Raw genomic sequence first — 25,467 nt, forward strand, 5'->3', positions numbered from 1 at the left:
TCTGGGAGGTTTGGTGCTTTTGAATTTTTTGGATGTGAAGCACTGATTTTTTTTGGGGGGGGGGGTTGCGAAGGTAGGAGCTGTGCTGCCATGGAGCCCAAGAAGACTGCTGCTGCAGAGGCCGGCGAGAGGAAGAAGGAGAAGGTTACGCTGGAAATGAAGAAGGAGATCATCCGGAAGCACGACGGTGGAATGCGTGTGACCATAGGCGCCGACTCCATGGGGCCTGAGGGGGCCCGAGCCCCCTCAAAAATTCGATTGGGGGGGCAGAGCCGACCGAACAGCAGCAGCACCCGCCTGCCTGCCTGCCTGCCTGCCTGCCTGCCTGCCTGCCTGCCTGCAAGCCTGCCTTCTATACCAAGGTCCAGGTTCTTACCCGGTCTACCTGGAAGAAGGCAGGCAGGCAGGCAGGCAGGCATGGGACGTCCACACACCCTGGCCTGCTGCCTTCCTGCCTGCCTGCGGCCGCCTGGCGCTTCTATACGAAGGTACAGGTTCTTACCCGGTCTACCTGGAAGAAGGCAGGCAGGCAGGCAGGGGACGGCCATGCTGCCTGCCTGCCTGCCTGCCTGCCGCCCGCCTGTCGCTTCTATACAAAGGGCCAGGTTCCTACCCTGTCTACCTGGAGGGAGGCGGGAAGGCACGGGGGTCCTGCTCAAGCAAGGAACCGACGCCTACCCAGCCAACCCGCTGCCTTGAGGCAGGAGCAGCAGCTGCGCGGGGTCTCGCATTCTATCAGAGGCTCGCGCTGCTTCTCGCGTTCTCCCTCCCCCAGGACCCCGGTATGGGCCCCCCCAATATTTTTTATAAGTCGGCGCCCCTGCGTGTGACAGACCTCGCCAGGGAGTACAGGAGGAATCCATCGACCATCGGGACCATCCTGAAGATGAGGGAGAAGATCCTTGCGACTGATGTGGCCAAGGGAGTCACCAGGATCATGAAGAACCACCCAGCTGTTCTGGAGGAGGTGGAGAAGTTGCTGCTCATCTGGTTAGAAGAGAAGCAGCGTGCAGGGGACACAGTGACTGAGGCCGTCATTTGTGAGAAGGCCAAGGCCTTGCACGCAGACCTCGTCCGGCATCAGCCAGGAACCTCAGGCGAGCCAGAAGTCTTCAAGGCAAGCAGAGGCTGGTTTGACCGGTTCAAGACGAGATCTGGAATCCAAAGCATGGTCAGGCATGGAGAGGCTGCCAGTTCTGATGTTCCTGCGGCTGGAGACTTTGCAGTTCCTGGAGGTTGTGACGACGGAGGGCTACATTCCACAGCAGGTCTTCAACTGCGACGAGACTGGGCTGTTTTGGAAGAGGATGCCCAAAAGGACTTTCATCACTCAGGAGGAGGCCAAGTTGCCTGGCCACAAGCCCATGAAGGACCGTCTGACCCTGCTCTTCTGTGCCAACGCAAGCGGCGACCTGAAGATCAAGCCCCTGCTGGTGTACCACTCGGAGAACCCACGGGCCTTCAAGAAACACAAGGTCGACAAGGAGCAGCTGAGTGTCATGTGGCGATCCAACAGTAAGGCTTGGGTCACACGTATGCTGTTTGTGGACTGGGTCAATCTTGCTTTTGGCCCTGCTGTCAAACAGTACCTGCTGGACAACGACCTGCCGCTGAAGGCTTTGCTTCTGATGGACAATGCTCCTGCTCATCCTAAAGGCCTTGAGGAGTTGTTGGAGGAGTTCAGCTTCATCAACATCATGTTCCTGCTGCCTAACACCACACCACTGCTCCAGCCGATGGATCAGCAGCTCATCGCCAATTTCAAAAAACTCTACACCAAGGAGCTTTTCAGGCGATGCTTTGAGGTGACTGATTACACCACCATCACCCTGCGGGAATTCTGGAAGGACCACTTTGACATCGTCACCTGCTTGAAGATGATCACCACGGCCTGGAACGGGATCAGCCAGAGAAATTTGAATTGCGCTTGGCGCAGCCTGTGGCCGGACTGTGTGGCACCAAGTGACTCTGATGCACCAGAGTCAACAGTGGTGCAGGACATTGTTTCCTTGGGGAGGACCATGGGCCTGGAGGTCACAGAGGAGGACGTCAGCGAGCTGGTGGAGGAGCCCGACCACGAGCTGACCACCCAGGAGCTGGTCGAACTGCAGGCAGAGGCTGCGCAGGAGCAGGCCTCACTGGAAGAGGAGGAAGCAACTGAGGAACGGCTGTCCTCCAAAGAACTGAGGGACATTTGCCAGAAGCGGAAAGATGTGCAGGCTTTTGCACAGCGGCACCACCCTGACAAGGACCTGACACGTGACCTTGCGAACACTTTTGATACGAGGGTCATGTGGTCTTTCAGGGAGGTGAGGTGCTGAAAAGGCGGATGAAGCAGCAGACCATGGACAGGTTCTTCAGCAAGAAGCAAAGGGTGGAAGAGGAACCTTCTTCGAGTTGTCCCCCAGAGTCTTAGAAAATGTATGTACAGTACACTTTGGTGATTTTTAAATGCTTTTCTGTCATGTTTAGAAACTTAAATTATTGTTCCTTCAATTTTTGAAATGCTCTTTACAGTATGTGTGACTTTAAAGAGCACTTAATAAACTCTTTTTGTACCAAATTTGGCTTTGTTTGGACTTTTTTTGACCATAGGAACGCATTAATTGATTTTCAATGCATTCCTATGGGAAACCGTGCTTCGCAAGATGAAAAATTCACAAGACGAAAAAACTCGCAGAACGAATTAATTTCGTCTTGCGAGGCACCACTGTAAGTCCTGTTTAATTCAGTGGTACTTAACTCCCAGGTGGGGGATGAAGGTGGTGCTGTGGTCTAAACCACTGAGTCTCTTGGGCAGTCGGCAGTTCGAATCCCCGCAACGGGGTGAGCTCCCATTGCTCTGTCCCAGCTGCCGCCAACAGTTTGAAAGCATACCAGTGCAAGTAGATAAATAGGTACCGCTGCAGCGGGAAGGTAAACAGCGTTTCCATGCGCTGTGGTTTCTCTCACGGTGTTCCGTTGTGCCAGAAGTGGTTTAGTCATGCTGGCCACATGACCCAGAAAGCTGTCTGTGGAAAAACACCGGCTCCCTTGGCCTGAAAGCGAGATGAGCACCGCAAGCCGATAGTCACCTTTGACTGGACTTAAAACCATCTAGGGGTTCTTTACCTTTACCTTTTACCAGTTGGCTGGGGTTAGGACTGCAGCAATGGATCAGGCCGCATACAGCCTGAGTTTGCATGTTGATTCAGAAAACAATAAAATCACAATACCCCTCTCACCCATATCCTCTTTTATGTGGTTGTCGAACACCTTGGTACTCGTCTGTTTTGACTCGCAAACAAAAGTGAGTGCTGCGGTTTATGAATGTTATTTGGAAACTGAACGTCCGACGCAACTTCTGATCGAGATCAGGAAGCTCCTCCAGCCAATTGGAAGCCGCGCCTTGGTTTTAGAACGTTTTTGGAAGTCGAAGGGGCTTCTGGAACAGATTCCATTTGACAACCAAGGTACAACTGTAATGCAAAATAAATCTGAGCGCATTGCACCCTCATTGGCTGGTACACTACCCTTAACTCTGCCTTGTGACATGAAATAATGAGATTATGCCAATCCAATCAGCCCTTCCGTACCTGGCCACTGGAGATGGGCAGAGCCATATAATTCTTCAAAAGAAATATTTGCAGTCCAAAACTTTCCACCACTAACCTTGTCTACTCCACCAAATATTCCAGACTCCCCAGTGCCATTGACAAACCTACTAGAAACTAGAAGCTCTGGAGGCTTTCGTGGAATCATAGAATTGTAGAGTTGGAAGGGACCCCAAGGGCATCTAGTCCAACCCCCTGTGATGCAGGGATCTCAGCTTAAGCATCCATGACAGATGGCCACCTGTCCCTCGGACAAACAGCTCCTACCGTCAGAAAGTTATTCCTAATGTTTAGTCGTAATCTTGTTTATTGTAACTTGAATCCATTGGTTCGGGTCCTACCCTCCAGAGCAGAAGAAAATCTTCTTCCATGTGACAGCCTTCAAGATATTTGAAGATCGCAATCATAGCTCCTCTGTGTCTTCTCTTTTCCAGGCTAAACATACCCAACTCCCTCAACCATTCCTCATAAGGCTTGGTTTCCAGACCCTTGATCATCTTGGTCACGCTCCTCTGAACACATTCCAGCTTGTCAATATCCTTCTTAAATTGTGGTGCCCAGAACAGGACAGAGTATTCTAGGTGTGGTCTGACCAAGGCAGAATAGAATGGTACTATTACTTTCCTATGCAATATTTTTCGTTACAGCATTGGACTTTCCTTTCGCTTCCAGGCATATCCGCAACTGAGTGACATTTCGGCTTTGGCCCAGCCCTTCATCAGCTCTGAATCTACTTGTACTTGTCCTCCGCTCTTCCTCAGTAGCATGTTGGACACACAAAATTAAAAGACGCCTGCTTCTTGGGAGAAAAGCAATGACAAACCTAGACAGCATCTTATAAAGCAGAGACATCACCCTGCCAACAAAGGCCTGTATAATTAAAGCTATGGTTTTCCCAGTAGTGATGTATGGAAGTGAGAGCTGGACCATAAAGAAGGCTGATCGCTGAAGAATTGGTGCTTTTGAATTATGGTGCTGGAGGAGACTCTTGGGAGTCCCATGGACTGCAAGAAGATCCAACCTATCCAGTCTTAAGGAAATCAGCCCTGAGTGCTCACTGGAAGAACAGATCCTGAAGCTGAGGCTCCAATACTTTGGCCACCTCATGGGAAGAGAAGTCTCCCTGGAAAAGATCCTGATGTTGGGAAAGATGGAGGGTACAAGGAGAAGGGACGACAGAGGACGCGATTGTTGGTCTGTGTTCTTGAAGCTACCAGCATGAGTTTGACCAAACTGCAGGAGGCAGTGGAAGACAGAAGTGCCTGGCGTGCTCTGGTCCATGGGGTCACGAAGAGTTGGACATGACTAAACAACAACAAATTACTTTCCTTGATCTTGACACAATACAGTGGTACCTCAGGTTACATACGCTTCAGGTTACATACGCTTCAGGTTACAGACTCCGCTAACCCAGAAATAGTACCTCGGGTTAAGAACTTTGCTTCAGGATGAGAACAGAAATCATGCAGTGGCAGCGCAGTGGCAGCAGGAGGCCCCATTAGCTAAAGTGGTGCTTCAGGTTAAGAACAGACCTCAAGAACGAATTAAGCTCTTAACCCAAGGTACCACTGTACATCTGTTGATGCAACCAAAATAGCATTAGCTTTTCTTGCCTCTGCATCACACTGTTGACTCATATTAAGTTTGTGGTCTCCTAAGACCCCCAGATCCTTTTCACATGTACTGTTTGCAAGCCAGGTGTCCTCCATCTTATACTTTTGCAGCTGGTTTCAAGGCACTGTATGTTCATTCATGCTGATTGTGTCCCTCCTTTCTGCACACCCAAGGCAATCTTAAGAAGCAGCAGATTATGTGAAGACTCTTCCACCAGAATTCTTATTTTGCGATTCCTGTTCCTTTAACAACAAAATGAAAGTAGCTGAGTTTGTTAAGCGATTACACTTTGAAGAGATTGGCTTGATGGTTCTTGCATATCAGTCTCCTGATAAAAACACAGAAGCAAGCCTACACTTTTCTAGGCTGCCTTTTCTTCCCTGCCACCCTTCCTTGCTTCTATCATGCTTCAAAGGATTCAGAGAGCATGATTTCACCAGTACTATCTGTGTGTGTGCTTTAAGTGCAGAGTTGCAGTTCTGCTCTAAGTCACAGATTCTGCATGTGGCAGCAGAAAGTCATATTTATTCTGGATTAACTTGTCAGGAATAAAAGGGTGACCTTGTACCAGATGCACGCCACGTCTTCAGGAGGCCTCGTTTCGCTGGAAAGGTTCTGGCTCCGTGATTCAGTACTTCCAAGTCACAGAGTCAGTTCCACAAGATTCTGTTAGGAATGGAAATTCATGAGGTGGCAGGGGTGGGGTGGAGATGGACGTTGGGCCCTTAAAAGGGGAAGAGCAATGAATGCAATAAACGGAGAAAAGAAAAACTGGAAATGAAATATCAGTGGCAAACTATGTAGTATATACCCAACCTTCACCAACCCGGTGCCCTCTAGACACCTGTGCTTGCTGGGGCTGATGGGAGTTGTAGTCCAAAGTATCTGGAGGGCACCAGTTTGGAAAAGGCTGGCATACACTGTCCTTTACACATGTCTGCATGCACATATCCTTCAACATTTCTGTTATGTACTGAGTTGAATAGGATCCAAACTGCAGCAGTCTGATTGGTCCTAGAACAATAGGATTCAGAATGCAGCAGTCTGATTGGTCCAAGAACAATGCAGCAGTATGATTGGTTGGCAGGAACTACCCAATCATGCTTCAGATATAAGTGAATCCACAACCTGATTGGCTTACAGTAGAATTCCAGAATTAACCAATCATGTGCGGCCCATTGTGTAAATAATGTATATAAAGCAGATACTTTGAGGGGACATTCATTCATTCCTCCTCACCACTATGAGCTGAATAAAGAGCATGAAATCACTTTGCGACTCTGAGTATATTTCAATTTCTCTGATTAAAATAGGGATGTCCCATTCCATAATTTTACTATTTATACCTCACAAATCTTACCAGGCTGCCACTCTTGGCAGCTTTCAACATATATAAAAACGTTAAACGTTAAAAAAAACACTTCCCTATACAGCATGGGTAGGCAAACTAAGGCCCAGGGGCTGGATCAGGCCCAATCACCTTCTAAATCTGGCCCGCGGACGGTCCAGGAATCAGCATGTTTTTACATGAGTAGAATGTGTCCTTTTATTTAAAATGAATCTCTGGGTTATTTGTGGGGCATAGGAATTCGTTCATTTCCCCAAAAAAATATAGTCCGGCCCCCCACAAGGTCTGAGGGACAGTGGACCGGCCCCCTGCTGAAAAGGTTTGCTGACCCCTGCTATACAGGATTGCCTTCAGACAGCTCAGGGGTTGGATAACTATTTTAAATGCTATTTTATCTAAGGAAGTGAATGGCTTTCAAACTATCCTTGGAGGGACTCTGAGGTTCTTCAGCAGTTCTTGAAAGCCCTCCACCACTGACCTCTCCCTGTAATACATAGCCACAGGGCAGAGTGGGGCATGTTCTAGAACCTGTGCTCTGCTCATGCAGGGCAAAGGTAAGGCCAAATAGCTTTGGGAAGCAGCCCTCTGTGTGGTCCCTGGAGTCCTGTGCAGCATAGAAAGGGTTACCGGCAGATCAATGCATATGGAAAGGATTTGCTTGAAAGGTGGAAAGCTTGAAAACGATTGGCTAGTCTGTTTCATAAGATTTACCAAACAGAATCAGATAAGTGTTGGAAGTGTAAAGAAGTGTAGGGAACATTCTTCCACATATGGTGGACATGTAATAAGGTAGAAGTGTATTGGGAAATGATTTATAATGAATAGGAAAAAAATGTTCAAAATTACTTCCCCCAAAAAACTAGAGTCCTTTTTGTTGGGGATAACCCAGACTGAAATTCCCAGGTGTCAGAAAATGTTGTTTATGTATGCAACAACTGCGGCCCTGTGTTTTTTTAGCCCCCAAATGGAAAGTGAGTGAGGTCCCATTAAAGAAGATTGGCAAATTCAGTTGACAGAATACGCACAACTTGCAAGTTTAACATATAGATAAAGGGAGCAAGAAGAACATATGTTTAAAGAAGAATGGAAGGCATTTACTGAATATATGGAAAATAACTGTATACAGCTGAAAATGCTGGCAGCATTAAGATAAATTCAGCAGAGTAAATAATTTTTGATGGATGTAAAACAGGAAAACTGATTTGAATGGTTATAGTAAAATTTGCAGGGATGTATGATACGTAAAATGAACCATGGGAAGAGAAGAAGGGAAGTCACTGGATATTTTAAAGTTTGTAAAATGTTTATTTGAAATTGCAAAATTGAAAATTTAATAAAAATTATTATATATGAAAAAGAAAATGGATGACTTGTCGTAAAGGACACTCTCCGGCCCTTCTGACAGGCATTTGGGCAGCAGAAACACAGCGCAGCAACTTGGAGGAAGCCTTTGGGAGACAAAGTACCCCTCAAACACTTCCATAAAGTGCACGATCAAAATTTGTGCCGTTTGGAAAAAAAAGAAAGAAACCGGTATTTATTTATACACTACCAACATTTTCATACTGCCAATCAACAAAGCCCTCTGAGTGATTTACAAAAGTTATAAACCTATTATACAATTTGATTGCGGCTTTGCATTTTATTGACTTGCGCAATTTTGCATAGAAATATGTCTTGGCACCCGCGCATGTGCAGAAATATATAATGTGACATGAGCTGAAAGAGCATAATACTCATCAGATGCCCTCCACCAAACTGCTTTCTCTCCCCCTGTATTCTCAATTTACATTATACAGCACATGGCTGAAGCCAACAACCTTTTTTTATTTTTACATCTGTTGCTATGGTTGAAAATCTTGTACCTTATGAATTTGGGGGTCCTTTCATGCATGGGATTGCCTCTACATTCACAGACTGCAGCAGCAGACACATCTATGGCTGGATTATGGGTGTTGTCAGCCAGAGAGCTATGTTCGGTCATTGACTCTCTATAATGGCAAGAAGAACTAGACTGGCCACCTTCCTACTAGTACATTCATCTTCTGGCTAATTCCATCCGGACAGGGTGATTCACCCTCCATAAGGTTATTTAGCTTCCTCCTATACTGCCCCACTTTTATATTATTTTTATCCACTAGGCCAGCTCACAGAATATCAGCCTTTCCAAATATAGCCTGGTCTTTATTTAAGCAGCTTTCAGGGTTTCTCCCGACAAATACAGTACAACAGAACCCAGCAACATAGGGTGGGACACAGTTCCTAACCCTCATGGCAATATAATGGACCTGCAAGCTGGAGAGGGTGCAGAGAACACACTAAAGCAGGGGTAGGAAATCTCAGGCCCTAACTAGGATATTATCAAAGGCCACTCAGTTTTATAGACAGGATGCCTGCAGCAGACAGAAGTTTATTTTGCCATGCAAACTGGAACCCGTTCACAACAGTGGTTATGTAAGAAAGAGCTTCACGATTGTGGAGTGCATATACTTCATTTGTGGATGATGGGAATTGTAGTCCAAAACAAAAACAAATAACCCCTAGCTGGTGGCCCAAGTTGGGAAACCCTCTCTAGGTGGCAACAAATGGTGTTCTGTCCCTTTCTTTTCAAGACCCGGAAATTTCATCCATCAATCTGGGCTTCTCCATCTGCCTCCTCACTTTTTGGGGTAGATATCATAAAGCAACAAATACAGTTGTTTGGTCTGCAGACAGTAGGGCTGTTTAGTACTTGTGGTGGTTCTAAGATGCTCTCTCTCTCTCTGTCTCTGTGTCCTTGGTTCCTGAAAGGGTGAAAGCTTCTCTTAAAGCATGGGTAGGCAAACTAAGGCCCGGGGGCCGGATCCAGCCCAATCTCCTTTTTAATCCAGCCTGTGGACGGTCCGGGAATCAGTGTGATTTTTACATGAGTAGAATGTGTGCTTTTATTTTAAATGCATCTCTGAGTTATTTGTGGGGCATAGAAATTCATTCGGGGGTTTCCCCCCAAAAAAAATATAGTCCGGCCCCCCACAAGGTCTGAGAGACAGTGGACCGGCCCCCTATTGAAAAAGTTTGCTGACCCCTGTCTTAAAGTGACCAACACACTTTGTAGGTTAAATACCTCTAGGTAGGCCATGATAGGCTTGAGATATTAGGCTCGCCCATGGGCATAGCCAGGATTTTTGTTAGGGAGGCAGAACCTCAGATTTGTATTTATTTGGGGGGCAACTGCCCATCCTTCCCCCAGCTATGCCCACGGGCTCTCCTCTCCTCTTCTAATATGTGCTGCATTTTTACCCTCATACGTGATAATGATGTTTTGATGGAAACCCATGTGCCATCATTGGTACATTTCAAAAAGCTTCCTTCTCCCTTTCCCCCCTTTTATTTAGAAGGCTGGGGCATGTCCTGCATTATTTAGAAGGCTGGAAATTTCCAACAATGGCCAGCCACGTAACCAGGGCCTGAAAGCAACAGCCATGCCCTGTTGTACATCCAGCCCCTGGTCATGAGACGTGCATTGCGTCTGAAGTTGAGGTTCATTTAACCATCAAGGCTTCTAGCAGGCATGTTGAAAGTCCATTTCAGGGGCCTAATCTGGCCTGCCGGTCGGTTTAATCGCCCCCCCCCCCAGGCAGTTTCTTCTCATGGTTCTAAAAAAAGGTCAACAACTCTGGGGTAAAATGCTAAAAAAAGGTGCTGCAGGAATTTATGTATAGGTTGGGGGGGTTGCCCCTCCAGCAGATATCATGCAAATGCAGCCCACTACCAAAATCAGCACAATGACTTTTGTGATTTGCCCCCACAAAACACTTCACCACAGTTTCTTCCTATCTATTCAAAGGGCCTCTGCTGCACAATACCAAAGGTAACAACTCACTGATAAATGTATCTATGTACTGGCTCACTGGGGAAACTTCAGAAATTCATATACTGTATCTCTTTTGTTACACTTGATGGGTGTTTGGTGGAGGGCAAGGGGAACCATGGGGCAGGGTCCAGGATGCTCAGATTACTGCCACCAGACCTCCCCTTTAATGATGTAACCATGATGTATTAGTGATGTAGTTTGGGTGGGGTGTAACATGGGGATTAGCAGCTAATAAAAGTTTGGGTTCTCTTTTGTTCAGGGCTTCCATCTTGTTTCACCTGGTGGCAGGTGGGAGTCCTGTCATGACAGTCTTCAATAAAGACCAAGTCTACTGGCTGCTGTTTTGCTCTGGTATTCCTGGCTGGTGTCCTAGTTTTCTTTGTCCAAGGGAGCCCTCAGATTTCTCCGTTAACAAAGGTCAACAACTTCAACCCTAAACAACAAAGGTCAACAACTTTGGTTGGCCCTCATGCATGTTTACTTCATGAAATCAGGCCCTCTTTGAAAAGAGTTTGGACACTCCTGGCTTATAGGCCATGGCAGCGTCTTCATTTGCCTTCCCTTTCATATGGAAAAGCCAGCTTTTTGTTTCTCCCGGGTTTAGCCTCGCTGGCTTTTGGCTCACCACTTTGTTGTGCTTTGTATTGTTGTAAACAAAAATTGCTCTTTTCCCTTATGGGGGTATCCAAGAGCCCATATAGAGTCCTTACATAGGTTCCCTATTGGTAGGAGAAAATAACAGAGGCCAACCAGAGAATATTGAGAAGCAAAGCAGCTAGTAAGCTTGATCTTTATTGATCTGTTGCAACAGGGTGCTCCCCTCACCCGCAGGAGAGAGGAGGAACCCAGAACAATGGCGCGCAAGCCCTTATATGGACTTTTCAAATTGCCACCCTGTAGATCAAGACCACCCCCAGAATCATCATACATCCATCACAGAAGGGGTGTAACCTAAGACCACCCCTCAGATACATCATACCTACATCACAGAAAAGGCAGTCTAAAACAGAAATTTGAATGTTGTTTATCTCCTGTCTGGCAGGTTACTTGACTGGATACCCTGGGGAGCCTGGCCAGTCTTTTGTAATGATAAAGAGTTTCTGGGCCAGGTCACAGGCTCACACCCTATTCATATTTTAAATGTGCCCTTAAGACAGGATTTGTGAGGAAAGAGACAATGGGGAGGTTTCCCACTTTGACCTTGCAGAGAAAACATTTGCTCAGTTTAGGAATCAAAATGGTTCCAGGTTGATCTATGTACGTGCTTGGTTGGTACACTTATGAACATTACCATATATCTAAGACCTCAAAATTCCTATCACAGTATCTTATCAGAAGGTCCCACAGCTAGTCCGCCGGTCTCGTTCAAACGGTTGCATTTCCTGAGTCCTTCTTCAAAAAAGTAAGCTAGCCTTTGTGGCATCCAACGTGCGGAGCTGGGAAAGGGTTAAGGGGCTGAGCCGCAGTTTCCTTATCAGCTCTGCCGCGAAGGCAGGTTAAAGAATCTTTAACCTCTGTCTGCTCGGAGGAGGAAGTGTCACATGGCTTGTTGGGGGGGGGGGGAGAGAGAGAGAGAGAGAGAGAGAGAAGTTAGTGTGGGTCATCACTTCAGCATCTGTTTCTCCATCTCACTCAGTTTTTCTGCTTCAATCCTGACTGCTGCTGGAGGGAACTCCCCCCCCCCCATCCGCCCCAATTTCCCGTTTCCAGTTACTGATAAAATGTCCCATGTTGCAGCGGAGGGACTTCAGTTGTTTTCAGATGACAGAGACTCCCCGGAGAGAGAGGTGCTGAGTTAACACCCAGGACGATCGGATCCGAGCACATAAGTTTTGACAGGACGGATCTTAACAAAAACAGCAAGTAAGTTCCTCTTGTTACAAAGTCTTTCTCTTTCTGGTGCTTCCTCTACGCACTCGCTTTCCTACCTCGCTTACAGGTCGCCCCTGATCTGTCCCCCCCCCTTCCTTTTCCTTTTTTCCCCTCCCGGAGAAGAGCGCAATCGATGGATCCGTTTCAACGTTTTGTCACCGTTTGGACGCCCATGTTAATACAACCTAAAAACACAGGATACCCATTAGGAAAGGCGCAAACAAGAGCAAATGTAAGGGATGCCAGCGTGGTTAAATCGAAGAGTCAAGAAAGCTATACAGTGGTACCTCGGGTTAAGTACTTAATTCGTTCCGGAGGTCCGTTCTTAACCTGAAACTGTTCTTAACCTGAAGCACCACTTTAGCTAATGGGGCCTCCTGCTGCTGCTGCTGCCGCCGTGCGATTTCTGTTCTCATCCTGAAGCAAAGTTCTTAACCTGAAGCACTATTCCTGGGTTAGCGGAGTCTGTAACCTGAAGTGTATGTAACCTGAAGCGTATGTAACCCGAGGTACCTCTGTACAATGCAACAAGCCTTTCTTTAAGAAGTGAGTGTTTTGGGTGATGACAAAGAGAGAGCACAAGCTCTGGCAAGCCAAGTGCAAACCTAGACTAAGGAGGTCTCTGAAGAACAAAGAATTAGAGCTATGAAACTGAATAATAAGGGATGTTTAAAGTTCAGCAGAAGGGAAATCAGCCAGAGCAGCACTGGGATTGTTACAGCCCTAATCCTAATCCAGGAGATGTCGACCCAGGGTGCAGCAGCTGAAAAAAGAAAAAAAAAAGCGCAAATTCCATGCTAGGGATCATTAGGAAAGGAACTGAAAGCAAAACTGGCAATATCATAATGCCATTATTCAAATCTATGGTGTGATGACATTTGGAGTACAGTCATACCTCGGGTTGCGAACACTGCGGGTTGTGCGTTTTCGGGTTATGGACCATGCCAAACCTGGAAGTACCGGAACACGTTACTTCTGGGTTTTGGCGCTTGCACATGTGCAGAAGCACTAAATCGCGCTTTGCGCATGCACAGAAGCGCTGAATCGCATCATGGCGTGCGCAGACACGGCCCTGTGGGTTGCGAACGCTGCGGGTTGCGAATGTGCCTCCCGCACAGATCACGTTCACAAACCTAGGTTGCACTGTACCATGTACAGTTCTGGTTGTTTCACCTCCTTGTGACATCAGGGCGCTGGACCAGATGCGCCATTGCGGGTTATTCTTATGTTCTTTTGTTAATTGCACTGCGAAAAAGGAACGCTTGTCTTTTTTACTCTCTTTAATCACCAAATCTGGGTTTGATGTTGACATAATACTACAAAATAAGAAAGGTAGTGGCTTTTTAATAAATCCCAGTATCCAGGAGATTAGCAAATGGTATATAACCTCTTCTGCTTTGTATATCTCTCCGTACCACAGCATGGCTGTGCGTTACCATGTTTTAAGGCTGCAATCTTGTGTGCACAGTTGCTGAGAGTAAGGGCGCTACCAGACTTCTATATTCTTTGTTATTCATTCACATCCCGACAAATTTAGGCTGTGCAGTTAAAGCGGATTTGAAGCTCTTGTGAACCACACCCGCTTCCCCTAAATATCAGATTTTTTGGATAAGGAAAGTGTGATAACTCTTGATTTGATCCAACATCCTCTAGTGTCTCCCCAAACTCTATCAGAGTGAATGCCCAATGGTGTCTAATCTGTAAACAAAGGAATTGGGATGAGTGTCCCTCAGGCAGGTCCACAAATTCTTGGTAGACATGCACAGGAATGCACTATGAATGACAATAGCTTTCTAATGTAATATTGGAGTGAGCAATGGTTGTTTTTTCAGGGCAAAGTGTGATTAGATAAATATGGGTGGAGTTCAACATGCTATACTGTATTAATGTTCTATCTGCACAACCACATCCACTAGCCAGACAGAATGTCTCTCCCTCCCCCCCCCCCACTCCCATTCACCCCTCAGAAACAATTTTGTGGGAAAGTCCTGTTACACAAACAGAAGTCCTTGTGCAGGCCTTTCGCTGACGGGTTTGTTAAGTGAATTCTGCCCTATGTATCAATAGAAAGGCATTTTCACAAGGGACATTTAAAAGGTCACTGGGTTTTTGTATGTGTGTTTGTAAATATGAAGAACACACACACACACACACACACACACACACACACACAGAGTATGGTATCAGTTGAAAAACAACACACTGGGTAAGGTATCAATTAGATTTCTTTTAATGGGTAATTGGCTGGTTAGGCACATTAGCTAGCTGGCAGGACAAAAATCTTGGGTTGGTGGAGAAATAGTTCCATTTTCTATGGGTGCTTCCAGGTGGTTGTTTATTGTTGCTCAGACATGCAAGTTTTTCACAGCACCCACACAATAGTGTCACATTATATTGCCATCCATATCTTGCCCCCCACCATTTAATCATTATTTACCTCATTCATGGAAAATCCAGTGTTGGGGGGAGGGGAACTGCTGCCTGTGTCCCATGATCTGCAATATCCAAGTGACCCATTTGTAATATGCTTCACCTGGAAGCATTCTATGCCTCATTAGCAATATCTAGAAATAATTTGTGGGGGGTCTTCGCTGTTCTTGGCATCATTTCAAGGAACACAAAAAAGAAGCACAGAAGAAGCCGAAATGTTACATCCTATTGGACTCTGGTTGTTTTTAATAAGCACTGCAATTTTTCAGGAGTGTGTGCTTGGAACAAACATGGAATAAAACTCTTTAGTAGTGAGACCAGAAAGGAGAGCAGTGCTCAGAGTCGAGGGGAAGGAGCTTCCAGAAAAAGATAGTAGCAATGCAAGCAGATCTGTGGTTGACCTTTCCCAGGTAAATGTTGTTTCTATCCCCATGTTGTCATCGCATTTCCTCGCTTTCAGATGATGAATTTCCTCTACCTTCTGGGGCTCTTCCTGGCTGCCCTGCCGAGCCTTCATGCACGCTCCTCCTTGCGCTTCATCGCTGTGGGAGATTGGGGCGGGGTGCCCAACGCTCCTTTCTACACAGCCCGCGAGGCAGCCGTGGCCAGTGAGATGGGACGTACGGCAGCTTCGCTGGGAGCAGACTTCATCTTGTCCCTCGGAGACAACTTCTACTACAGTGGTGTGCAGGACGCCTACGACAAGCGCTTTCAGGTCAGGAGGTGGGGTGTGTGAGTGTGTGGAGAGGCTGGGGACTCTATCAGGACTCCAGGGAGTGCTGGAATAAGATAAAGCTCAGAGTGCTGCTGAGTTAACTTGGACACAGCACACAGCCTACACAGTCCCAAGTTGGGAGCCCTGGAGTTGAGTGCCAAAGGTAAAGGTAAAGGGACCCCTGACCATTAGGTCCAGTCACGGACGACTCTGGGGTTGCAGCGCTCATCTCGCTTTACTGGCTGAGGGAGCCAACGTCTGTCCACAGACAGTTTTTCCAGGTCACGTGGCCAGCATGCCTAAGCCGCTTCTGGCGAAACCAGAGCAGCGCATGGAAACGCTGTTTACCTTCCCGCCGGAGTGGTACCTATTTATCTACTTGCACTGGTGTGCTTTCGAACTGCTAGGTTGGCAGGAGCTGGGACAGAGCAATGGGAGTTCATCCCGTCGCAGGGATTCAAACTGCCGACCTTCTGATCGGCAAGCCCTAGGCTCTGTGGACACCCCCCCCCCCCAAATCCTGAATTACCTACGTGAATTTATTTTACAGTGTATCCAAGGCACCACTAGCACACTTAGCAATCCTCACTATTAAGCAGAGGTTGGGTGGCCATCTGTCTTGGATTCTTTAGTTGAGATTCTTGCATTGTAGGGGGTTGGTCTGGATGACCCTCAGGGTCCCTTCCAATTCTACAGTTCTGCGATTCTATGATTTAGAACCCACCCTTCAGGCAAACAGGCTCCTGGAGTGCCTGATAAGATCAAGATAGCCCCTGCTTCTGCCCTTAGGCTTACAATCTGAAAGACACAGCAGAAAAGGAGAACTTGGGGGGGGGAAGCAAATTTCAGGCACCACTTTTATTTTAATTTTTACTTCTTTTATTAAAATGTTTAGAGAGTGTCAGTATGAAATGTTGCTGTGGAAATGGTTACATGTTAGATAAGGAACAACTGAAAGCCATAAATCTTCTCTTTCTTGAATGCACGCACATATAAGGGCACTATTCAAAATATTAGTATTTTATTGGAGTTTTTCAGGTGCATGCTGTAAATTTAGGCTTCTACAAAGAGTGGATTATAGCTTTCTGTTGCCTTAACGCAACAAATCCGCGTTAAAAAAAAAGACTTTGTGTGGTTAAGGAAAGCAACAGGGAGATTGCACTGAAAAGTGTGGGGTGGGCAAATTATTAATGGGGAGGTGCATAACCTCTGTACAAGCAAAGGAAGGAAAAGAGGCATAGTCTAACCTTCAGCGTAAGCTCTCTGCAAGCAAATCTGGATGAATGCGCAATAAACAGATTGTCTGGAGGAATCCATAAACAAAGGCGCTCCTTTTTCTGTTGCAGGAGACATTTGAGTCAGTCTTCCAGGCCCCCTCATTGCGCAACTTGCCCTGGTATGTGCTGGCTGGGAATCACGACCATTCAGGGAATGTCACTGCACAGATTGCCTATAGCAAGATCTCCAAACGTTGGTAAGACTCCACTGCTGTGAGGCCTGTGATTTGTTCTTGTTGGTAGTTAAGCTGCAGAGAGTTACCAGGTGTGGAAAAGTTAGGGGACAGATTTTGTGGGAAGAGGCGAATGTCCTTGTCTGCGCCGTGGGCCCCCTAATATGTTCACAGGAGAGGTAGGATTTGATCTGTAGGCTTTGCAGCCGACACCCTTAGCCACTAGAATACACCAGCTCTCTTTTTTGTATATTCTTATTTATTTTCAAGACTAAAATCTAGGTGGCGAATAATAAGAAATGCCTTGATTACTACTGATACCTGTCGTTTTTGAGTCAGTAACAGCTACTGCAAAGGTTGATGAATGCATTACATCAAGAAACAATAGAACAAATAACTATTCCCCTCCCTCCAAAAAAATATTTTTTTTGTTAGCAGACCATACACAGTGCATCCCCCATAATGACACTTCCCCAAAACTCTACTACAGTGGTACCTTGGGTTACATACGCTTCAGGTTACATACACTTCAGGTTACAGACTCCGCTAACCCAGAAATAGTGCTTCAGGTTAAGAATTTTGCTTCAAGATGAGAACAGAAATTGTGCTCTGGCGGCGTGGCAGCAGCAGGAGGCCCCATTAACTAAAGTGGTGCTTCAGGTTAAGAACAATTTCAGGTTAAGTACGGACCTCCAGAATGAATTAAGTACTTAACCCGAGGTACCACTGTATAATATAGGGACGTGGGTGGCGCTGTGGGTAAAACCTCAGTGCCTAGGGCTTGCCGATTGCATGGTCGGCGGTTCGAATCCCCGCGGCGGGGTGAGCTCCCGTCTTTCGGTCCCAGCTCCTGCCCACCTAGCCCACCTAGCAGTTCGAAAGCACCCCTAAGTGCAAGTAGATAAATAGGTACCGCTTTATAGTGGGAAGGTAACGGCATTTCCGTGCGCTGTGCTGGTGCTGGCTCGCCAGAGCAGCTTCGTCACGCTGGCCATGTGACCCGGAAGTGTCTCCGGACAGCGCTGGCCCCCGGCCTCTTAAGTGAGATGGGCGCACAACCCTAGAGTTGGACACGACTGGCCCGTATGGGCAGGGGTACCTTTACCTCTGTATAATGGAAGGCAAAGACGATAATAAGGTCAGGGCAACTGTTTACATGACAAGATGGAAATACCATACCAAAACATAAATACAGATGTTAAGCATTCCAAATTTGTATACAGTATGAGGGAGGATGCTGTCTGCCCTCTTAACATAATTAATAAAAGAAAAAGAGCTCCAAGCTGAAGTAACTTTGTCTGTCTTTGAAGTGCCATGTAAAACTCTCAGTTTTGGAGTTAGTTTCTCCCTAAATGCAATATACCACACTTTGTGGCACACCAGCTCTTATTAAGCATCTTTAATATTTGTTTTTACTTCTCTCTTATAGTAACAAAACAAACAACCAAGCAAAGCTGCTCTCACACCGCAGCTTCATTGATTTACCGTATTTTTCGCACCATCGGACGCACCGGACAATAGGACGCACTTTGTTTTAGAGGGGGGAGAACAAGAAAAAAAAATCTCCCCCTCTCTGCCCAGCGCCCCTTCAGTGAAGCGGCAGGAGGCGCTGCACAGAGGGGGAGAACTTTCCCCCTCTTGTTTTCCCGCTCTAAAACAAGGTGCCGCTCTAAAACAGGCTACCTTGGAAGCCTGGAGAGCGAGAGGGGTCGATGTGCACTGACCCCTCTCGCTCTCCAGGCTTCAGGTTCCTTTCGACCTGCTCTTTGGGGCTGGCGGGGGGAAGCCCACCACCAGCCCCAAAGAGCAGGTCAGGGAGCAGCGGGAAGGCGCAGCGGAGAGGCTCCTGCCATAGCCGCGTGCCACCTCTCCAGCCGGGAGAGGGTCACGGGGGGCTGCTTTAGCCCCGCACGCACGCTCTCCCAGCTGGAGAGGTGACACGGGGCTGTAGAGGTTCCTGCCATAGCCGCGCGTCACCTCTCCAGCCGGGAGAGGGTCGCGGGGCTATGGCGTCTTCGCTCCATAGGACGCACACACATTTCCCCTTCATTTTTGAAGGGGAAAAAGTGCGTCCTATAGAGCGAAAAATACGGTAAAATTTGCGCCACAGATTAAGCAATAAAAAACTTTATGTAAGTGGCTATCAAACCTCTTTCCTTGAGGAAAAATCTCTCTCAGCATCAAACACCTGGACGTTGCAGAGGATTCTGTGATATTGCTTACTTTAATTATTCTATCATTTCAGAGTCAATGTTTCTATAAAATGCATTCAAAGGGCAAGGTAGGGTGCTGATCACAGGCCTTTGGGGCCTCAGTACTGAACGGGACTTATTCTGGGGTAGACAAGTGTACGATTGCTCTGTTAGTTGACTGCATAGTCCTTTAAAAAGCAGGTCACACAACTTAGCTGAATTGTATATTGTGTTCTCATCAGAGCAACTGAGGCATTGAATTTGTAGATCATTCTCCAGTGATATACAGAAGAGCTGAGAAAGGGAAGTACTTAAACGTTTCCCGATGGTGTCCCCCCCCAATAAAATTCACACCCACACACCAGACAGCTGCTTTCATACCCACGGGGGGGGGGATACCTAGGCCCACATATCTCTTCCTCTCAGAGGAGAAAAACAGTTTGAGGATATTTAATGCACAAACAGCCGGGGAGGGAGTTAGTTATTTCTTCTCCTGCCTCTATTCCAATGAAATTTGGAGCCCTGCCAGCTACATTGCATAATTTTTAAAAAGCCGACCAGGAGACAATTCATAGACCTCCCAGATCGGAGCTACCGTATTTTTTGCTCCATAAGACACACTTTCCCCCCTCTTAAAATCTAAGGGGAAATGTCTGTGCATCTTATGGAATGAATGTGTGGTCCCTGGGGCTGTGGGGGGGGCGGGCTTCCCCTGCCAGCCCTGACAAGCTCCTGAGCAGCTCTGGGGTAGCCCGCGAAGCCTCCGCAGGACAGCGGGGAGCCTTCATCCCGCTGCCCTGGGGAGGCTTCGCGCGGCTATCCCTGGCTTTTGCAGGAGGTGGGGGAAGGGACAGAGCGAGGCTCTCTCACTTCCCCCACCTCCCACAAAACCCCCAAGAGTCGCATATTTTTGTTGTTGAATCCCCCCCCCCAAAAAAGTAGGTGTGCCTTATGGAGTGAAAAATACGGTAGTTTGGCCCAGAGTGCCTGAAAAGGTGCTGCTTCTCCTTGGAGCTGTGAGGTGATCCTTGCAGATCTGCAGGTACAAGTCCTGGCTCAAAGTAATCCCCCTTCTGTTTTGATGTCTGGTTCGGCCAGCCCTTGCGTGGCCAAACATCCACAGAGCTTTTGTGGCTGTGGAAGCATCCCGCCAAAGGCCTTGCGATATAGAAGCAGCTTCTTCTTCTTCTTCTTCTTCTCCTTCTTCTCCTTCTTCGTTTCTAATTGTTTTGCCTCCCGCTCTTTTTGCCACCAGGCACTTCCCCAAAAACTACTACAGGCTGAGGTTCAAGGTGCCGGGCACCAACGCCACCGTTTCCATTGTCATGATCGACACGGTGACTATCTGCGGCAATTCGGATGACTTCCAAAATGAGCAGCCCCTGCACCCACAGGAACTGGGCGCGGCCCGCTCCCAGATGTCCTGGCTCCGCAAACAGCTGGCCAACTCTCAGGATGACTACTTGTTGGTGGCTGGGCACTACCCAGTGTGGTCGGTGGGGAAGCATGGCCCAACCACATGCTTGGTGAAGCACCTGCAGCCGCTGCTGCTGAAATACAAGGCCACAGCCTACTTGTGCGGCCATGATCACAACCTGCAGGTGAGGCAAGGAAGAGAGAGCCCCATCATCTTTGCTTAGAACTTTGCTCTTGCACACTTCCTATAAAGGCGATGCCCCTTGTGGTAGATTTGGACCTGGGTCTTGGGCTTCCTTTGTTGTTGTTGTTGTTTAGTCGTGTCCGACTCTTTGTGACCCCATGGACCAGAGCACACCAGGCACTCCTGTCTTCCATTGCCTCCCACAGTGTGGTCAACTTATGCTCATAGCTTTGAGAACACTATCCAACCATCTCGTCCTCTGTCATCCCCTTCTCCTTGTGCCCTCCATCTTTCCCAACGTCAGGGTCTTTTCCAGGGAGTCTTCTCTTCTCATGAGGTGGCCAAAGTATTGGAGGCTCAGCTTCAGGATCTGTCCTTCCAGTGAGCACTCAGGGCTGATTTCCTTCAGAATGGAGAGGTTTGATCTTCTTGCAGTCCATGGGACTCTCAAGAGTCTCCTCCAGCACCATAGTTCAAAAGCATCAATTCTTCGGTGATCAGCCTTCTTTATGGTCCAGCTCTGTTTCCCACCTGTAAAAGAGGGGAAGAATAATGATCTTGCTGCAGGAATGAGTGAGAAAATATACGCTAAATGAGCACGAGTGCTATTGAAAAGTGTGAGAAGGAAGTTCTTACTTCATGACCTGTGACTGTTGGGGTGTTGCTCCTGGTTTATGGCCTCTTTCCCCCTTCCTCCAGTTTCTTCTTCATAATGCTATCCCAACACCTGCTTTTTGCTTTTCATTGCACACTGGGAGAGCTGCGAGAAGCGGGGAAGCAGGTGGGCTCCTTCGCTAACTTCCCATCCCATGTCTTGTGTCTCTTCACCAGCACTTCCCTTTGACCACTGACCCTTGCGCCACGTGCGCATCTCCTGCTGCCACCTGACGTACCCTTTCCTCAACCTCTCTCGTCTTTTCCATTCCTTTCCTTCTCCCAACTTGGTATGTCTGGCACAGGTAGCAAGTCCCTCTGGAGAGGAACTGTGCCATTTGATGGTCTGTGTAGAACTTGAGCACTAAACATAAAAATGTGCCCCTACAGCCCTGTCTCTTCCTATCTGGCAGCCTATCATTATTGTTGGTTGATTGATTGATTGATTGAAATCTTATGCTGCTTTTCATTCAAATGAATCCCAAAGCAGCTTACAAACAATAAATAACAATAAAAAATCACAGTGGTACCTCTGGATACGAACGGGATCCGTTCCAGAGCCCCATTCGTATCCTGAAGAAAACGCAATGCATGTCTGCGCGTGCACAGGTTGCAATTCGCGGCTTCCACACATGCGCATGATGTCATTTTTACCGTCTGCGCATGTGCAAGCAGCGAAACCCGGAAGTAACGCGTTCCATTACTTCCGGGTCACCGTGGAGTGCAGCCTGAAAGCACTCAACCTGAAGCAACTTCAACCCGAGGTATGACTGTAGAGCATAATAGAACATCACAAGTACAGTGGTACCTCGGGTTAAGTACTTAATTCGTTCCGGAGGTCCGTTCTTAACCTGAAACTGTTCTTAACCTGAAGCACCACTTTAGCTAATGGGGCCTCCTCCTCCTGCTGCGCCGCCGAAGCACGATTTCTGTTCTCATCCTGAAGCAAAGTTCTTAACCTGAAGCACTATTTCTGGGTTAGCGGAGTCTGTCACCTGAAGCGTATGTAACCCGAGGTACCACTGTACTACATAAATCATACAAGATCATTACAACTATTGCACCCCACTGCCTTTCCTTCTTGGAGCAACACTGAGCTTCAGCAATACTGAGCTTCTCACAATCATTCCATGGGCTGGAAGTTGTACCCCTGTCTCTTAAATAAAAGTCTGTCACATATACAGTGGTACCTTGGTTCTTGAACTTAATCCGTTCTGGGAGTCCATTGGACTCCTGAAACCGTTCAAATACCAAGGCACGACTTCCGATTAGCTGCACTCAAGCAGAAGCCACGTCAGATGTTCGGCTTCTGAAAAACGTTCGCAAATGGGAGCCGATTTCTTCGACAACTAAGTCATTTGAGAACCAAGGTACCACTGTAATGTTTTCCCCACATGCATGGGCTGGGGGATAGCTAGGCAACAACATGATGGTTTGAGACACCCAAAAGTTATGCGACGGTGATACTGGTTTGAGCCTGTTCCTCCCTTTCTCCAACAGTACCTCCAGGACAAAACTGGCTTGGGCTATGTCCTAAGTGGAGCGGGGAACTTCATGGATGACAACAAGCAACACCTTCACGAGGTCCCTGCTGGATACCTGCGCTTCTTCTATGGCCACGCCTCTTCTCAAGGGGGCTTTGCCTACATTGAGATTAATGCCAAAGAGATGAGCATTACCTACATTGAGGGCAAAGGCAAATCTCTCTACAAGACCTCGCTGCCCAGGCGGAGACGCTTCTGAAGATGAGACAACAGTCAGCATTGGCCTTGTAGGGGCACAGTTGGCCTCTCTGACACACACAAGCACAGCACGCCTTCCTCCTAGGGCTGAGAACTGGCATTTGTGGGGAGTGTAGCCATTGAGAGAGCTCTAACATCTCCTGTTTGTGAGGCACCCCTATTCTTCTGCACACCTCAAAAGACCCACCTGTACGAAACTGGTTGTGGTTATGTAGTTCCACCTTCCTCCCAGTAGAACCTCATCTCTTCTGCATCCAAAGCATTCCTTTCTGAATGCTGCTTCTGAATCCTCGTATGTGGCTCCTGCCCAGATATTGATAACATACCAGATCCTGATTCATCACTGGTCCAGCTTAATCGCCACCTGGCTGGTGGCTACTACGAGCCTTTGTCATAGGTGTTAGGTAAACGCCATAGGTGTTAAATTTTCAGCATTTCAAAATCTGCAAGAATGGAGGAACAAGCCGTAGCAGGCAAGGGTCAGAGATCTGCTCAGCTTAAATGAAATCCATACCCTTGCTCCTGGCCTTTGTTCCAACCGCAGGATGAGGCCTCCATGCAGTCTTGCTATGCCCATTGCTGCTTCTGGGGGGCAAAATGAGAAAGGAAGAATGTAGAATTGCCACTTAACCAGCCCCAGAGCCATTACAAGCTGCCTATCACACAAACACATGAAAGGTAGAAGAACCAGACAACACTGAGTAGTCCTAATTCATTCCTCTCCTAGTACAAAAAAAGAAGAAAAAGCAGGGACTGTTCCCCCACTTACTATATAGCCTACTCCTGCAGCATGGTGTCTGTAGCTGCCATGAACTTTCAGAATTATCTCAAAGAAGAATGAACTTTTGCCTACTTAAGATCACCATTCTGAAACTATCTGCCGACTCATCTGTTTCAGGTGTAAACAGTGGGACTCAGCTAGCTGTTTAGGGTTGGGGCTGAAAAATAACTTTGCTCTGTCTGAGCAGCACCCAGTGAAGCCAGGAAGTGTTTGGATGCAGATGACATTTGGATCTTTCCCCTTTAACTTTTCAAGTACATGATCCTCCTCTATGCACCTCTTATGTAGAAATTCTGTACCACACAGGTGAGGCTTTGCAGCAAGAGTTTTCCTCCTGTTGACAAACAGCTCCTGTGGATCGGGAGATGGTGGCGATTAGGAAAGTGGGGCTATGCAGAACACCCAGATTTAAGGCCCTCACTTTAGTAATTTTATTGCCCAGCCCCATGTCCTTTCAAGACAGTGGACTTCATGATTCAGTCGTTCATCCTATCCTGGTGAACACTCTTCAAATGAAGAATGCAAGTTTTGCTGTGTGCCAAAGGAAGAAGAGCTCCGTCTGCCTTCTAAACAGCCGCTATTGGATAAATAGGTCTCTTCCTTTCTGGATTTTTCTTCTGACTCTTCTGTTTTGTATTTGATTCTGCTCCAGACGTTAGTTGCTGTTATGCATTTTAAAGCCATTCACTTGCCAAGATGTTTATCTGCAAGATCAATGATTCTGTGTAACCAGGATCCAGTTTTATTCTGTATATGGGCTCCTTAGGTTTGGTTGAAGAAAAGATAGAATCTTCTAAAGTTTTCTTCTGACTAGCTTTTCAATAAATTACTTTTAATACTTTTGGCTTTCCCCCCCACCAAACTGAATTTCAGTAGGGCCTTTGTGAAGAACAGTTTGCGTGCCTAAGTTGCTTTTTAAAAAAGCTCAGAGGTGTTAATTCCATATCTACTGGAAAACAGATGCCCCCCCAGTATCCTTTCACAGAGAAACCAGGACTCTCAGGGCCAGTCCTCCCATTAGGCAAAGTGAGGCAACAGCCTCAGGCAGCAGATGCTTTGTAGGGCAGCAGTAGCAGGGGAAGGTTATTTCAGTTTTAAAATATGGCAGTATATACAAGATGAATAGAGTATGTGAATGGAATACAAAACATGCATGGGGTGAGGTAAAGGTAAAGGGACCCCTGACCATTAGGTCCACTCGTGACCAACTCTGGGGTTGCAGCACTCATCTCGCTTTATTGGCCGAGGGAGCCAGCGTACAGCTTCCGGGTCATGTGGCCAGCATGACTAAGCTGTTTCTGGCGAACCAGAGCAGCGCACGGAGATGCCGTTTACCTTCCCGCCGGAGCGGTACCTATTTATCTACTTGCACTTTGACGTGCTTTCGAACTGCTAGGTTGGCAGGAGCAGGGACCGAGCAACGAGAGCTCACCCTGTCACAGGGATTTGAACCGCCGACCTTCTGGCAAGTCCTAGGCTCTGTGGTTTAACCCACAGCGCCACCCACGTCCCTTCATGGGGTGAGGTACCATGACCTAATATTTCACTGCTAACATATAATAAAAGAAATGTGGTGCCACATCCATCACATTTCTTTTATTAGACATAACCAGGGAAACGTCA

The 25,467-nt window shown here is 47.3% G+C and overlaps 1 protein-coding gene and 1 long non-coding RNA gene across 2 annotated transcripts in view; one reads left to right on the forward strand and one right to left on the reverse strand.

Annotated features, from left to right (window-relative positions):
* The window catches only part of LOC308577059, a 79,687-nt gene extending 65,235 nt beyond the window's left edge, over nucleotides 1–14,452 (reverse strand). Inside the window, exon 1 of the long non-coding RNA XR_014003398.1 lies at nucleotides 14,431–14,452. This is a non-coding gene — a long non-coding RNA (uncharacterized lncRNA). The remainder of the gene's footprint in view (nucleotides 1–14,430) is intronic.
* On the forward strand, nucleotides 11,963–24,685 carry ACP5 (acid phosphatase 5, tartrate resistant). The gene is made up of 5 exons (XM_081176866.1): nucleotides 11,963–12,271; nucleotides 15,171–15,425; nucleotides 16,772–16,899; nucleotides 20,323–20,668; nucleotides 22,822–24,685. The coding sequence occupies exons 2-5, from the start codon at nucleotides 15,171–15,173 to the stop codon at nucleotides 23,062–23,064; spliced, it is 972 nt and encodes a 323-aa protein (XP_081032992.1). The 5' UTR covers nucleotides 11,963–12,271; the 3' UTR covers nucleotides 23,065–24,685.
* Nucleotides 24,686–25,467: the final 782 nt, after the last annotated feature.

Source organism: Podarcis bocagei, assembly GCF_964188305.1.
Source record: "Podarcis bocagei genome assembly, chromosome: 17".
Lineage (NCBI taxonomy): Eukaryota > Metazoa > Chordata > Lepidosauria > Squamata > Lacertidae > Podarcis > Podarcis bocagei.

What these genes read in the sequence shown, in the direction of transcription:
- ACP5 (XM_081176866.1), top strand. Translation starts at nt 15,171, where the DNA reads ATGATGAATTTCCTCTACCTTCTGGGGCTCTTCCTGGCTGCCCTGCCG. An exon ending in CCTACGACAAGCGCTTTCAG is followed by an intron (nt 15,426 to 16,771) that starts GTCAGGAGGTGG and finishes TTTCTGTTGCAG; the next exon opens with GAGACATTTGAGTCAGTCTT. An exon ending in GCCATGATCACAACCTGCAG is followed by an intron (nt 20,669 to 22,821) that starts GTGAGGCAAGGA and finishes TTTCTCCAACAG; the next exon opens with TACCTCCAGGACAAAACTGG.